Source organism: Salmo trutta, chromosome 13 (assembly GCF_901001165.1).
Source record: "Salmo trutta chromosome 13, fSalTru1.1, whole genome shotgun sequence".
Lineage (NCBI taxonomy): Eukaryota > Metazoa > Chordata > Actinopteri > Salmoniformes > Salmonidae > Salmo > Salmo trutta.
This window is the reverse complement of record NC_042969.1, coordinates 53222008-53236518: the sequence shown is the minus strand read 5'-3', so window position 1 is coordinate 53236518 and position 14511 is coordinate 53222008. Positions and strand designations below refer to the sequence as shown.

At 43.2% G+C, this 14511-nt stretch overlaps 1 protein-coding gene across 3 annotated transcripts in view; it reads left to right on the top strand.

Moving 5' to 3' along the window:
• The window catches only part of eml2 (EMAP like 2), a 30712-nt gene that overhangs the window by 8111 nt on the left and 8090 nt on the right, over positions 1-14511 (top strand). For 2 of the 3 annotated variants that reach the window (XM_029772511.1, XM_029772512.1), the window contains exons 2-6: positions 3328-3534; positions 5803-5935; positions 6201-6305; positions 11448-11470; positions 14138-14267. In XM_029772511.1, the coding sequence (XP_029628371.1) occupies positions 3328-3534; positions 5803-5935; positions 6201-6305; positions 11448-11470; positions 14138-14267 (598 nt within the window). Of the gene's footprint in view, positions 1-3327; positions 3535-5802; positions 5936-6200; positions 6306-7622; positions 7750-11447; positions 11471-14137; positions 14268-14511 lie in introns of those variants that run through there. The other variant, XM_029772513.1, reaches the window with a different exon arrangement.

Below are 14511 nucleotides of genomic sequence, written 5' to 3'. Positions count from 1 at the left end.
GTGCTAATGTGCCAAATGTGCTATTTGGGTAGCCTGGATGTGCTGCAGACTTAGGATCTGTTCCAGGCTGCGGATCACCCCAGACGCTGGAATACAGAGGGGAGCAGCTCAGCTCCTCTGCCAAAAGGAGGTTGAATTGGCTTTGGAACCATCTTGGTCAGGGTTGACCAGCTTCTTTACTGGTTGCTGTGTGTGTGTGTGTGTGTGTGTGTGTGTGTGTGTGTGTGTGTGTGTGTGTGTGTGTGTGTGTGTGTGTGTGTGTGACCAAAGCTCGAGTCTGGACCCTGAATGGTCTGCTGCTGATGATTTAGCTCGTAGTGTCACTAGAGGTTAAGCAGTTCAACAGCTGAGATAGCAATTGAGTGTACAGGTATATTTTATCCTGCAACAAGCTATTGATTTATTATGAATGCGAACAATAGAAGGTAAAAAGGCTTGCAAAGTTAAATGTACTTTTAACTTGTGACCATCTGGCCCATTTGTCTTATTGACTGACTCAGATGGCGTGCCACAACAATGGCTCATCTATTTGAAAATCTCAGACAGGTCAGCAGGTCAGCGTTCAGGTGTCTTAACCGTTTTCATGGTGTGACAGCTGGTAGTGGGATCCCCTCTCTAGGGTTCACTCACATTGTTACTCATGTAGACGTTGGTCCCAGTGGTGTGTGTGTGTGTGTGTGTGTGTGTGTGTGTGTGTGTGTGTGTGTGTGTGTGTGTGTTATTGATAGAGAAGACCTCAGTGACTTCCTTGGAGATGAAGGCAGGGGGCTAAATTGTGTCTGTCATTCTGTCATTGATATTATGTACAGTATGATTCCAGCCATGCCACGGTGTGGCTGATGTGAGCACATACACATGTATCTGTGTGTTAGTGAGTGAGTGTGTTTGTGTGTCATGAATGGAGGAGACTCGGATCCCAGCCACTGCAGTCTCACTTCCTGGTAGTGCCTGGCTGTTTCTGCAGCAGAGTATAGGTCTGGCCCCCAGCCAAGCCAGCCTCCCTCCCAGCCTCAGGCTGCATCCCACTGCTGCTGCCGCTGTGGAGGCAGGGCTGCAGGGAGCAGTGTCCTGTTACAAACTGTGACTCGCCTGTCTCTTTGTGAGCTGCACGTACCACTAGGGAGGAGGAGGAGAATAAGGGGGGGGAGTGTTGGTCCAGGAAGAGGGAGGCAGAACAGGCACTGGCTGTAGAGGAGAGGAGGGGAAAACCCTACATAAGAAAGAAGCCCAGACTTGGCATCCCGGGAGCCCCCAAGAGAGCTAAGGAGAGGAGAGCAGGCTGTCTGAGAGTGACTGGCTGGCTGGCTGAGTGACTGAGCATGACAGGTAAGGGAAGGCAAGCAGAGCCCAGAGCCCTATGAATATTTCAGCAGGCTTTGGTTTCGCCCCCGACCTCCATTGTCCTCTCGCATCACACAGGGTCTCATCCCTCTCCACCTTATGCCATATTGCTAATCTTCCCTCTTCCCCTCCCATTCCCTCTCTCCTCTCCCCATTTAGTCATTTTCATATTATATCATTAGTAGCCATGCATTTTTACCACTGAGGCCACCTGCTTTAACTGTGCTAGCTGTAGCTGTCCTTTGCCTGTGCTGTGTCATCTGTCAGAGGCAGTAAAGAGAAAGTTATTGAGTATGCATCATAAGCCTGCAGTCTGTCGGACAGCTACTGTGTGTAAAGTGTGAGGGGGAAGGCTGTTTCATTAACAAAGTAATGTGATGGTGTTGATGTGGACTCATTGTTGAATAATTAGGTAGGTTTAAATGAATGAATGATCACACTTAATTCATTACCAGAAACGTTTCAATGAGGTGTTTTAGTTTGTGACATGGGGATGGGTGGAGTAAAGCTTCATAGCTGTGGTTGTTTTGTAACTTGGCAGTGTTATTTACATTTGCTGCAGAGGCGATTTTAAATCTTATCAATGCTTTACTCAGCAGATTTCAAATTGTGACCAAGGTTATAAAGCACGCCATGGTTAATTGACAGCATCAGCCAAGTAATTCAATTTGGGAAAAGAATCTTGCTGATTATTTCCCTAATGAAAAACGATTACCTAAGTCCCCATAAAATCCAATAGGTATTTGTCATGTCAGAGTATCCAGTTTGACATTTCCCCTCCTGCTGAATAAAAACCTCTTACAGATGTTGGGATTTTTAAAGTCAAACTCTCCACTTTGCCCAATTTTGAATATGTGTGTTGTTCCACAATATTTCTGACTGAGAGATGAGATCATTGGTTCCACTGGGTCTGACAGGCAGAGTAAATAGGCATGTCAGTCAGAGTTTGCATTATACTCAGAAATCATGTTGGTAGTACTGCATGACAGAGATGCATATTAGTCCAGGTAGAATTGTCGTATGCAAATAAATGGCTCTTGGTCATTTGAATGGCATATGATGATAACGAATACGGGAATGTTATCAACTAACAAACAGTCGTCAACTCAGCATTATACTGTATGTACAGCATGCTGTTGCATTGTCACAAAATCTGATTTAACAGCATTGTTTTGTTGAAAGACATTTGAAAACATTGTCAGACCTTTCAGTTACAGGGCATCCTATCTGATATTGCACAGTTAAGCATTGGAGCTGAAACAGAGGATTAAATTGGACAGCCAAACAATGTCATCCAAGTGAAGGACGAGGGGTTAGGGTCTATCTAGCATCACACAATGGCGAAGGTGCATGAAGATGTAGTAATTCAGAAATGACGTCATTGTTTTACCACTATTCAATTAGTTTTTAAAGTACGGCGCGCGACATGGTTCAACGCGTTAATGAATCAGCACAATATACTTTTTCAAATTGCCGGTGTCTTGGAGCTAGAACTGGGGTACCCAGGTATAATGTGCTAATGACAACACACAAAAGAGTAAAGGAGGCCAATGTACAATACAGTTAACTTAGCAACCGAGGCATTTGTGTTAAGTGCATTGGGGGCCATCATCTTTATGCACCTCCGCTATTCTTCAGTGATGTAGAGAAAAAATCTTCAAAACGGGGTTGGCCTCAATTTTGTTTCAAGCAAATAAAGCTTTTCATCTCTGTCAGAAACCCCAGCACTGTCATTTTTGGTGTAGGAATCTAAGACCAACATATTGTTTGTCAAGGAAGTAGCCTAGTGTAATCTTTATTAGCAAAAACAAACACATAAAGCTTGGAGAATTATGCAAATTCCTGCTACTGCAGTGGGTGAACAACAAAACACCTTTGTTCCATGTTCCTGACACCATCTCTTATCTGTCATTCTGTCCGTTTTTCCTTCTCCCGCTCTCTCTCTCTCCCTCCCCATTTCCCCCACTCTCTCTCCCTATCTCCTAGATGACAACGTGTCTTCGGGCAGCACCATGGATGTGGACGACCGCCTGTCCCACCTGGAGCAGCGTGTCCAGTTGCAGGAGGATGAGCTCCAGTTGCTGAAGGCTGAACTAGCCGATGCGCTGCGCAGACTGGGTTACTGTGAGGAGCTGACCCAGCCTGTGGCCGGAGCTGGGGGGAGGAGGCCTACCGTGGCCGCACCCACCAAGAGTGAGGGGCTGGGGAGCTAGGAGGCTGGGACCACGTTAGACCATCGTAGTCTCGTCGACATACAGTTGAAGTCAGAAGTTTACATACACTTAGGTTGGAGTCATTAAAACTTGTTTTGCAATCACTCCACACATTTCTTGTTAACAAACTATAGTTTTGGCAAGTCGGTTAGGACATCTACTTTGTGCATGACACAAGTCATTTTTCCAACAATTGTTTACAGACAGATTTTTTCACTTATAATTCACTGTATCACAATTCCAGTGGGTCAGAAGTTTACATACACTAAGTTGACTGTGCCTTTAACCAGCTTGGAACATTACAGAAAATGATGTCATGGCTTTAGAAGCTTCTGATAGGCTAATTGACATAATTTGAGTCAATTGGAGGTGTACCTGTGGATGTATTTCAAGGCCTACCTTCAAACTCAGTGCCTCTTTGCTTGACATCATGGGAAAATCAAAAGAAATCAGCCAAGACCTCAGAAAAACAATTGTAGACCTCCACAAGTCTGGTTCATCCTTGGCAGCAAATTTCAAACGCCTGAAGGTACCATGTTCATCTGTACAAACAATAGTACGCAAGTATAAACATCATGGGATCACGCAGCCGTCATACCGCTCAGGAAGGAGACGGGTTCTGTCTCCTAGAGATGAATGTACTTTGGTGCGAAAAGTGCAAATCAATCCCAGAACAACAGCAAAGGACCTTGTGAAGATGCTGGAGGAAACGGGTACAGAAGTATCTATATCCACAGTAAAACGAGTCCTATATCGACATAACCTGAAAGGCCGCTCAGCAAGGAAGAAGCCACTGCTCCAAAACCACCATAAAATAGCCAGACTACGGTTTGCAACTGCACATGGGGACAAAGATCGTACTTTTTGGAGAAATGTCCCCTGGTCTGATGAAACAAAAATAGAACTGTTTGGTCATAATGAAAACTAACTCTTTGTGGAGAAATTGTTAAATTAAAGGGACCAACTACAAATGCTGTTTATTTTTTCACTTTCCATATGTGATATATTCTTTCTTGTATAGTCAAAGTTGTATAGTCAAAGTTCCTTTTTGGTGGAGACTTGCAAGCCGAAGAACACCATCCCAACCGTGAAGCACGGGGGTGGCAGCATCATGTTGTGGGGGTGCTTTGCTGCAGGAGGGACTGGTGCACTTCACAAAATGGATGGCATCATGAGGATGGAAAATGATGTGGATATATTGAAGCAACATCTCAAGACATCAGTCAGGAAGTTAAAGATTGGTCGCAAATGGGGTCTTCCAAATGGATAATGACCCCAAGCATACTTCCAAAGTTGTGGCAAAATGGCTTAAGGACACAAAGTCAAGGTATTGGAGTGGCCATCACTAAGCCCTGACCTCAATCCTAATGAAAATGTGTGGGCAGAACTGAAAAAGTGTGTGCGAGCAAGGAGGTCTACAAACCTGACTGTTACACCAGCTCTGTCAGGAGGAATGGTCCAAAATTCACCCAACTTATTGTGGGAAGCTTGTGGAAGGCTACCCAAAACGTTTAACCCAAGTTAAACAATTTAAAGGCAATGCTACCAAATACTAATTGAGTGTATGTAAACTTCTGACCCACTGGGAATGTGATGAAAGAAATAAAAGCTGAAATAAATCATTCTCTGTACTACTATTCTGACATGTCACATTCTTAAAATAAAGTGGTGATCCTAACTGACCTAGTCAGGGTATTTTTACTAGGATTAAATGTCAGGAATTGTGAAAAACTGGGTTTAAAAGTGTTTGGCTAAGGTGTATGTAAACTTCCGATTTCAACTGTATTAGCTGTAATAGGAGAGTCTAGAAGCTTGATATGTGAGGCTACTTCTACTGAGGATGTTGCATTATAAACCTGATGCACAAGGCGTGGAGAGTGTTGGTTGCCAGCCAGGGGGAATTGTTTTTAGATCGTCATACCAAGGATCATTTGGCTATGTGATTTGGAATCAGCTTAAGGTATCCAAAAATATATATAAACATTTGTTGATTTAAGCATTTAATTTGGCCCATAGAAACGCATTGAATAACAGCTTCATACATGGATAAACAGATAATAAAAATAATTTTTAAAATCTAAGAAAGATCAGGAAACTATATTTTTACATGTATTTAAAGATGAGACTTGCAATGGAGATAAACCATGTACTGTATGTAGTCTTTGGTAAGAATTTGCAGTGTCGATTGAAAAACTTCAATAACATACATCTGTTTACTGAACCATTCTTCTCTCCCTCTTGATGCCAGTGCGCCAACTCCTGCAAGCCTTACCATCCAAGCCTCTCACTCTCAGCAATGGTTATGTCCAGCAGAAACGTATGGGGGGATACCCTTCCTCCCCCTCTTCTCCCAAAAAGGAAGTGTCGCTGTCAATCAAAAGGTAAGACATTGTCCGAATGTGTGGATCTAATACTGTTTATCTTGGTATACTTCTAATGTGCATTTCCAAACTCAACCTTAGGGTGGCAGTGTGGCATTGCATCTACTGTAGAGTAGGCACTGCAAACTAATGACTGGGGACATTTCTTGCCTTTCATATCCCTCTCAATACCCTGGTTCACTCTTCACCCTCCCCCTCTTTCCACTTCTCGTCTTTTTCCTCTCCCTCTTCCTTCTTCCCCCTCTCACCTATCCTCCCCCACCAGGAAGAGCATGTCGACGGAGCGCCTCTCCACGGCCAGGAGAGAGACGGTGTCTGACAGCAGAAGCAGAACCACCTCGTCCAGCAGCTCCGCATGCGGCAGGAGCAGGTGACAGTTTGAAACAAGCACAGACACCGCTAACCCTCTCAACACAGACACTGACTCAGCTAAACTTCGAAACACTGACACAGCAATCACTCCTGCTCTTTCTGGCTAAATGAGAGATCATGGTGTGCAGCCAAGCAACCCCTCTGACTGACAATGATGTAGTCATTGGCTAGAGAAGACCAAAGCAGGGAGCACCTTAGCACTGCATTCTCACATACTGTAAGTTTATGCTTAGGCCGCTCAGTGTTACAGTTAACTATGTCCATCTTTTAACAACAAGGCATCTGTAGCCGTAGCTCACGTCGGTGCTAATATACATCTGTGCATACATCATATACATCTATACAGTCGACCCGACATCTGAGAATGGGTGTACAGCTCATCTCTGATCTCAGGGGAAAATATCAAGAACGCTTGCCACATACTGAGCAGCCATATCTGCCTCCCTTGCCAGATATACTGTAAATGCCCTTTCTTTCTCCCTTTTTGATCAGACAGGGGACATATGGTGTGGGTCTGTGTTCTTCCCAGCTCTTCCTCGGGCTGACATTGTATTCTGACAGTAGAGGTCCCAAGGTCTCGGTGTGGTTTTGTTGTTGTCCAATTTAGGACACTCTGATCAGTAGACCGATCGTTGTTTTTAACCTCTCGCTGTTCAGATCAGATGACAAAGGATCATTAAACACTTGTGGGAATGCACCACGGATGCATTGCTGTGTAACACCGTGGTGTTGTATTTCTGTGGAGAGAGCATGTGAATGCACGCTGTATGTTAGACTGGCTTGAATCATTTAGACCCGTGTATGTGTAATGTTTAGGGAGGAGAGGAGACAGCTGGGGGAGGGAGGTGATATGATCTCTCTATGTTGACAACATACGTATAGAAATACAGATCTGCTGATGTGTTTTAACATGTACTTCCATCATTTTAGTCCAGTGTTATGTAGGTTACTGTATTTAACAGCATCATTATTGACATACATCTAAGTAATGGTGAACACAGCAGTTGATTAATAAAGGAAGATGGAACAGTGTATTCACAGTCAAATGCATGGTTGGTTGCTTATACCGAACATAAACACCCCACACCTGCTCATTGTTTGAATAGTAGATAACAATATCTGATTGGTTTTATAGAGGTGCTATTAAGCTTTGAAAGACAGATGGATACAGTCAGTCCGTCCACTCCCTCCTCCCTCAATGAGCTCGCTCTGCTGAGGGTGTCAAATTTCAGGGGTGTAGGTAAAGGAGGTGTGGTTACTGAGCAGAGGGGAGGTCCAGCAGAGTAAGGAAGTGCCTCCCCATTGGTGGAAAAAGTGCCCAGTAAAGTTAACTGAATCAACAAGGAAGCCTGTTAGTTGTCGACAGGGTTCTGTTTTGTGAACCACCTTGCCAACACTGTGCTGTTACCTAACGGAAAAGTTACCATGAAGAGATCACCCAGGTAAAGGAATGCTTTATACTTAAACAGTTTGCAGTTAGGAAGGAGATTGTTTAAAAAGCCATTTTGGGTGGATGGATCGTTTTTTCCAACAGGAAGCAGTAACTTAAAAAAAATAATTGTGGTCATGCAGACCTTTTGATGGTTTTATTTTCAGCGGGGTTTGGGGAGGGGCAGCACAGAACAAAGGTCAATTGTGATTTACAACAAACTGTTAAAGGTGCAATATGCAGAAATCACTCTGCCATTTCCTGGTAGAAGAAAAACTAATAGTTTGCACAGAGAACATATCTTCTTAGACTTGCTTTCAATGAGTGAAGGATCTATAACTCACATTTCTATAGGAATTTGGTCAGGTCGCCCAAAAAGTAACATATTGGCTCTTTAAGAGCCACAACGTTTGGTCTAAATGCATATTGTTGCGGTATGGTTTTGGAAGCATAAAGCACCTTATCTTTCATATCGGCAACAAATAATTTTCAAAAAGCTTAAAGTTAAATTGATACACACCTTTTATAAGGTTAGGGTTATGGTTACCATATTTCCATGTTACAGCGCTGATTACTGAAGACAGACGGAAGAAAGAGGCGACCACCTGTGCTAATTTGCTTTCTAGCACGCTCCGAACACCTGTGTGTAACGGAAAAAGTACGCCAGAAAAGGGTTGTAACTGAAAAATACTATAGGCTGCAACTGTGTTAAAACAGTGTACAATAAGTATATATTTTGCATTTGTGAAATTATTTTAATGTGATGTGAAAGTAGAGGGCTTTGTGTTTCCAAAACCGTATTGCAAGCGAGTATTATTAACGTTACTAAACATTAAAACAGTGTAGGGATTGTAGTTCACATGGTCCCAGGTTAGCTTAATATTGGACTAAAGGAGCCCAACAGTACTCCTTAGTCCAAGGACCTTACATGTTCTGTTTAAAGGGTGAATTGGCTCTGGAAGCCAAAACAACCAAATACTCCATCTAGACGTGAATCGATTCTCAATTGCGTTACGGTTCTAGAATCATAAATCCCTCTACTGTCATATAACCTCAACATTATTTCACAATTATTTCACAAAACACTCACTGTACACTGTTTGAACCGGTTTTAACAGTTGCAGCTGACAGTATTTTTCAGTGACAACACGTTTTGTCTGTCTTCTGTTTACACACAGGTGTTCAGAGACGCAGATAGCTGATTTAGCACAGGTGTCTTCCCTCTGTTTTCTGTAAACCAGTGCTGTAACATGGAAGTATGGGTGCGTGGTGACCCTATAAAAGTGTGTAGTAATTCAACCTTTCTTAAAAATTATTATTTTTTCGCTGATATAGCATATATAAGGTCCTCATGTTACCAAAACTGTATCGCAAGCGATGCGTGTTAACGTTGACAGAGCATCAGGGCTCTTAACTAAACCCCCTGATCGTAAGATACCTTTGTGAATAGACACTAGAGTTGGCGTCTATGAATAGGCTAGTGGGAGCGCTGTCCTGTTCCAGTTTTGGGCAGATCCTAATTACATTACGGGTGTGTGAGTCAACAAACCAAAAAGAATGGGCGTTTTCCCCACATGGGCTTGATTTTCTATGACAGAGAGGGGCTTACTTAACATTCCCCCCTCGCTGTTGCAATGTTTCAGTTTCATTGTCATCGTGTGTGGCTGGTTTGGATTACTGATTCTTCTTGCTCTGCAGAATGACTATTGATTGGCACTTTTGCTCATCCACGTGCATTAAACATATCGACTGACGCACCCTGATTGCAGACTGGCTCGATGGTATAGCTGAGCCTGAGGACGAGGAACAGATTGAATGTATTTGAATGGCAAATTTGATTCAGGGGTCTGAACGCATGCAAATACTGGTTGAGGAAGAGCTCATGATATCCTGTTTGACCACTTTTCTATCTCTCTATGCTGACTTGTCATACAGTGTTTGATACAGTAGGCTCTCAATCACTTCGCGGCTGGGATAACACAGTTCACTGAGTGCCTAGCATTAATTTGCTCTGAAAATCTCAGCCGTATTGTCTGAGTGCACAGGAACTTGACTAAAACCACTCTCCCCGCTGCTGCAACACCATCCAGTAATTGCCTGAAACACTCAAACTGCAAGACCACTACATTATTGGCCACAATTTCTGTTTGCTTTATGCTAGACAACTGTTCACATCAGTACAGACTCCAACATGCATGTATTTTACTAATTGAGACAACACAATCGTATCACACGTTCCATGTCCTCTCGTTTTCCATGTGGAATGTAGCCTTGCTCTTTGTGAAGTCTATGCAAAATGATGTAACGCTACAACAATCTGTACAGAAGGCCGTTCTGGATGTGTTCTCTGTTGCGGTAGCACCTGGAATTTACTCGATAATGATGCTAGGCGATAGAGTATTTTCTGGTACTTACTTCAAAGAATTCAACATAATAAGGTGCTATCTTGTACCAAATGTTGCAGATTGCTACTTGTTTTAATGATTTGAAAAGAAACACACGGATCATAAATAATTACGAAGTAAATGCCTTTGTGGCTTTGGATCTTTCAGTGTTTCTCATTGGACACAACAAGGCCTCTCCTCTTTTTGAAAGCAGCAGGCAGGGAGACAAACAGGTATTTTCTTGGCCACTTTAAAGAGAGCCCTTCCTCGGCTGTCTCTGGTTGCCCCACAAACAACCAGTCTCCAGATGTAATACACTGTAGTGGATGAATGCTCTGCCAAGGACAGAAATATAAAATCCTCACTGTTTACTTCACCCTTTTATGTTCTCAGTCTGTCAACCGAATTTGGTACTTGGTGTGTGTTGTGCCTTGCGAGTATCCCAACTTTTTTTATTGTCCCGAATGTACTACAATACATTTTCAGTTTGAATAGCAAGAATGTTATAAAGCAAGCTGTCAAAGAACAATCTTCAGTAGTATTGTAATTGTATCCACAGTCTCCCTCCATACTGAATAACCTACTGCACTATACTTTCAGATGGTTAAGATGGCCTTCATGGCTATTTCATGCAATTCATGTTCCCTACAAACTGAGAGGGATTGTTTCTCCTAGAGTCTCTCTTATCTTGCTTATCATCACTCCTGTGACTGTGTTGCCATGGTACTCTCAAACTGTCCTACCTCAGCAATCTGTCAGTGGCCTTGACAGAAACTCATTACTTTTCAGCTGCTGTAGGGTAGTGCTGGAGAGGCCACTCTATAGGATATTGACTGTCGTCTCTGTATCTCTCTTGCTCTTTATTTCATTCTCTACCACTCTCTGTCTCTCTCACAATAACTCTCCTTGTTTTTCATTTCTCGGCATGGCACCAGTTGTATTTACGGCTACCCCTAACGCATCATGAATACAGTAATTTCCCTTCCGCATTGTTTGCTCCTGTGAATACTATATGTAATATGGTTATGTTGTCTATATGCGCTACAGTATGAACTATTGCTTTTAATCTTGCAGCACTATTTGAATAATGCTAAACGTGCATTGTGGAGCTGGTAAATGGGCTCTACTGTAAGTCTAATGTAGATAAATAAAAAGTAGGCGGTCAGGAATAAAGGATGAGGTCACTGAATAATTTAGTCCATTGCAGCAACACCATGAGTTAAAAAAGTGCATCTCAGGAACGTCAACTGCTCAGTGTTTTAACAGTCACCTTGATGTGTATAACAATCCACTGATATCTGTTCTTTTCTCTTTTTTTCTGTTTCAGCAAAGAATGCGCTGTCAATGCAGGTACGTCTTAGCACAGCCACAGGCGTGTGTGTGTGTGAGTGATTCCTTTACCATACTCGGCACCCTTTTTATACCTCACAGTTTGACTAAAGAATACAGTGTTCCTAGCAAGATAATTCATTATATGCAAACAAAAACATCATTTCCAGGCGCTGAGCATTTTTATTTTTTATGTAACCTTAATTTAACTAGGCAAGTCACTTAAGAACAAATTCTTATTTACAATGACGGCCTAGGAACAGTAGGTTAACTGCCTTGTTCAGGGGCAGAACGACAGATTTTTACCTTGTCAGCTCGGGGATTCTAGTCCAACGCTCTAACCACTAGGCTACCTGCCGCCCCATAACAAATAAGCATTGCCCAGGTTACTACACGGAAATCCATGAAACAGGAGCACTGAAGTAAAGAATGAACATGTCCAATAAACAACAACCAATAGCCTGTCTGTTATTGTTGGGGGCTGTATTCATTTTTAACAAGCCAATTACCTGCATTTTCCCTTGTCCTCTGAGTGCTTGGGTAAATGACTAGGGACCGCAGAGCTGCATGGTCAGAGCCAGAGAGGACAGCACACTGCTCCGATAATGAGCTCAATTGACTCACAGCAGCCGCAGCACTATAATGCAAACCATAACCGCAATTAGTTTTTATATGTCATGTCAGCCAAGAGAGACGGTATTACCCTGAGTACCCTGAGTAATTGTAGTGCCTCAAATAAAAAAAATTCTGCAAAGCTTCAGAACAGTTTGAAATGACATACACTAAAGCTATATACGGTGCATTCGGAAAGTATTCAGACCACTTGACCTTTTCCACATTTTTTTTTTATCCATCTACACACAATACCTCATCATAACAAAGCGAAAACAGGTTTTTAGAAATCTTAGCAAATGTTTACATAAGTATTCAGGCCCTTTGCTATGAGACTTGAAATTGAGCTCAGGTGCATTCTGTTTCCATTCATCATCCTTGAGATGTTTCTACAACTGTATTGGAGTCCACCTGTGGTAAATTCAATTGATTGGACATGATTTGGAAAGGCACAAACCTGTCTATATAAGGTCCCACAGTTGACGGTGCATGTCTGCGCAAAAACCAAGCCATGGGGTCGAAGGAATTGTCCGTAGAGCTCCAAGACAGGATTGTGTCGAGACAGATCTGGGGAAGGGTACCAAAAATGTCTGCCGCATTGAAGGTCACCAAGAACACAGTGGCCTCCATCATTCTAAAATGGAAGTTGTTTGGAACCACCAAGACTCTTCCTAGAGCTGTCCGCCCGGCCAAACTGAGCAATCGGGGGAGAAGGGCCTTGGTCAGGGAGGTGACAGAGCTCCAGAGTTCCTCTGTAGAGATGGGAGAACCTTCCAGAAGGACAACCATCTCTGCAGCACTCCACCAATCAAGCCTTTATGGTGGTGGCCACATGGAAGCCACTTCTCACTAAAGGCACATTACAGCCCGCTTGGAGTTTGCCAAAAGGCAACTAGAGGACTCTCAGACCATGAGAAACAAGATTCTCTGGTCTGATGAAACCAAGATTGAACTCTTTGGCCTGAATGCCAAGAGTCACGTCTGGAGGCAACCTGGCACCATCCCTACGGTGAAACATGGTGGTGGCAGCATTATGCTGTGGGGATGTTTTTCAGTGGCAGGGACTGGGAGACTAGTCACGATCGAGGGAAAGATGAACGGAGCAAAGTACAGCGAGATCCTTGATGAAAACTTGCTCAGGACCTCAGACTGGGGCAACGGTTCACCTTCCAACAGGACAACGACTGTAAGCACACAGCCAAGACAAAGCAGGATAGGCTTTGGGACAAGTCTCTGAATGTCCTTGATTGGCCCATCCAGACCCCGGAATGGAACCCGATCGAACAGCTCTGGAGAGACCAGACGCTCCCCATCCAACCTGACAGGCGCTCCCCATCCAACCTGACAGAGCTTGAGAGTATCTGTAGAGAAGAATGGGGGAAACTCCCCAAATACAGGTGTGCCAAGCTTGTAGTGTCATACCTAAGAAGTCTCAAGTCTGTATTTGCTGCCAAAGGTGCTTCAACAAAGTACTGAATAAAGGGTCTGAAATACTTTTTTAATTTGCAACAATTTCGAAACCTGTTTTCGCTTTGTCATTTATGGGGTATTTTGTGTGTGGAAATTTAGTGGAATTTTTTTTTCATAATCCATTTTGAATATGGCTGTGACGTAATTAATATTGTTTAACTAGGCAAGTCAGTTAAGAACAAATTCTTATTTACAATGACGGCCTAGGAACAGTGGGTTAACTGCCTTGTTCAGGGGCAGAACAACAGAGTTTTACCTTGTCAACTCGGGGATTCAATCTACCATCCTTTCGGTTACTGGCCCAATGCTCTAAACACTAGGCTACCTGCCACCCATAACAAAACGTGGGAAAAGTTAAGGGGTCTGAATACTTTCTGAATTCACTGTGTTTAGCTTCAGTGATTCAATGCACAAGTCCTGCCTCTTACATGGGTGGGGGAACAGAATTTCTTTGAGTGCTTATGTTCAAAAGGCTGTTACATTTCACTACCTACCATACATGCTATCATGCTTGCAAGGAACGGTATAGAGTGTTTCACCATAAAACATTATTTTTTTTAAATCCCTCACCTTCATGTTCTTATCTCGCCCCCTCTCCTGTGTCAGAGGATGGCTATGTGAGGATGTTCCTGAGGGGTCGGCCAGTCACCATGCACATGCCTGACCAGAAGAGGGACAGCTACAGCCTGGACCACAAGGGGGCGCTGCCTGAGCACAAGCTGAAACTGCAGTGGGTGTATCCTTCTGTGACTGACAGAGAGTAGTGCTGCTAGGCATGCAGGGGTGTATTCACTAGGAACTAAACAGAACAAAACAGGAAGGGACCTACCTGAATTTTTTCCAATATAAACTTGTTTTTGTTACACATTTTCAGTTTGCTAGGGTTGGACTAATGATTACACCCCAGATGGTTTGGGACAATGGCTATAGAAATATAATGCATATTTTGAGAAAGGACATTTCAGTGTTTCATTACTGAT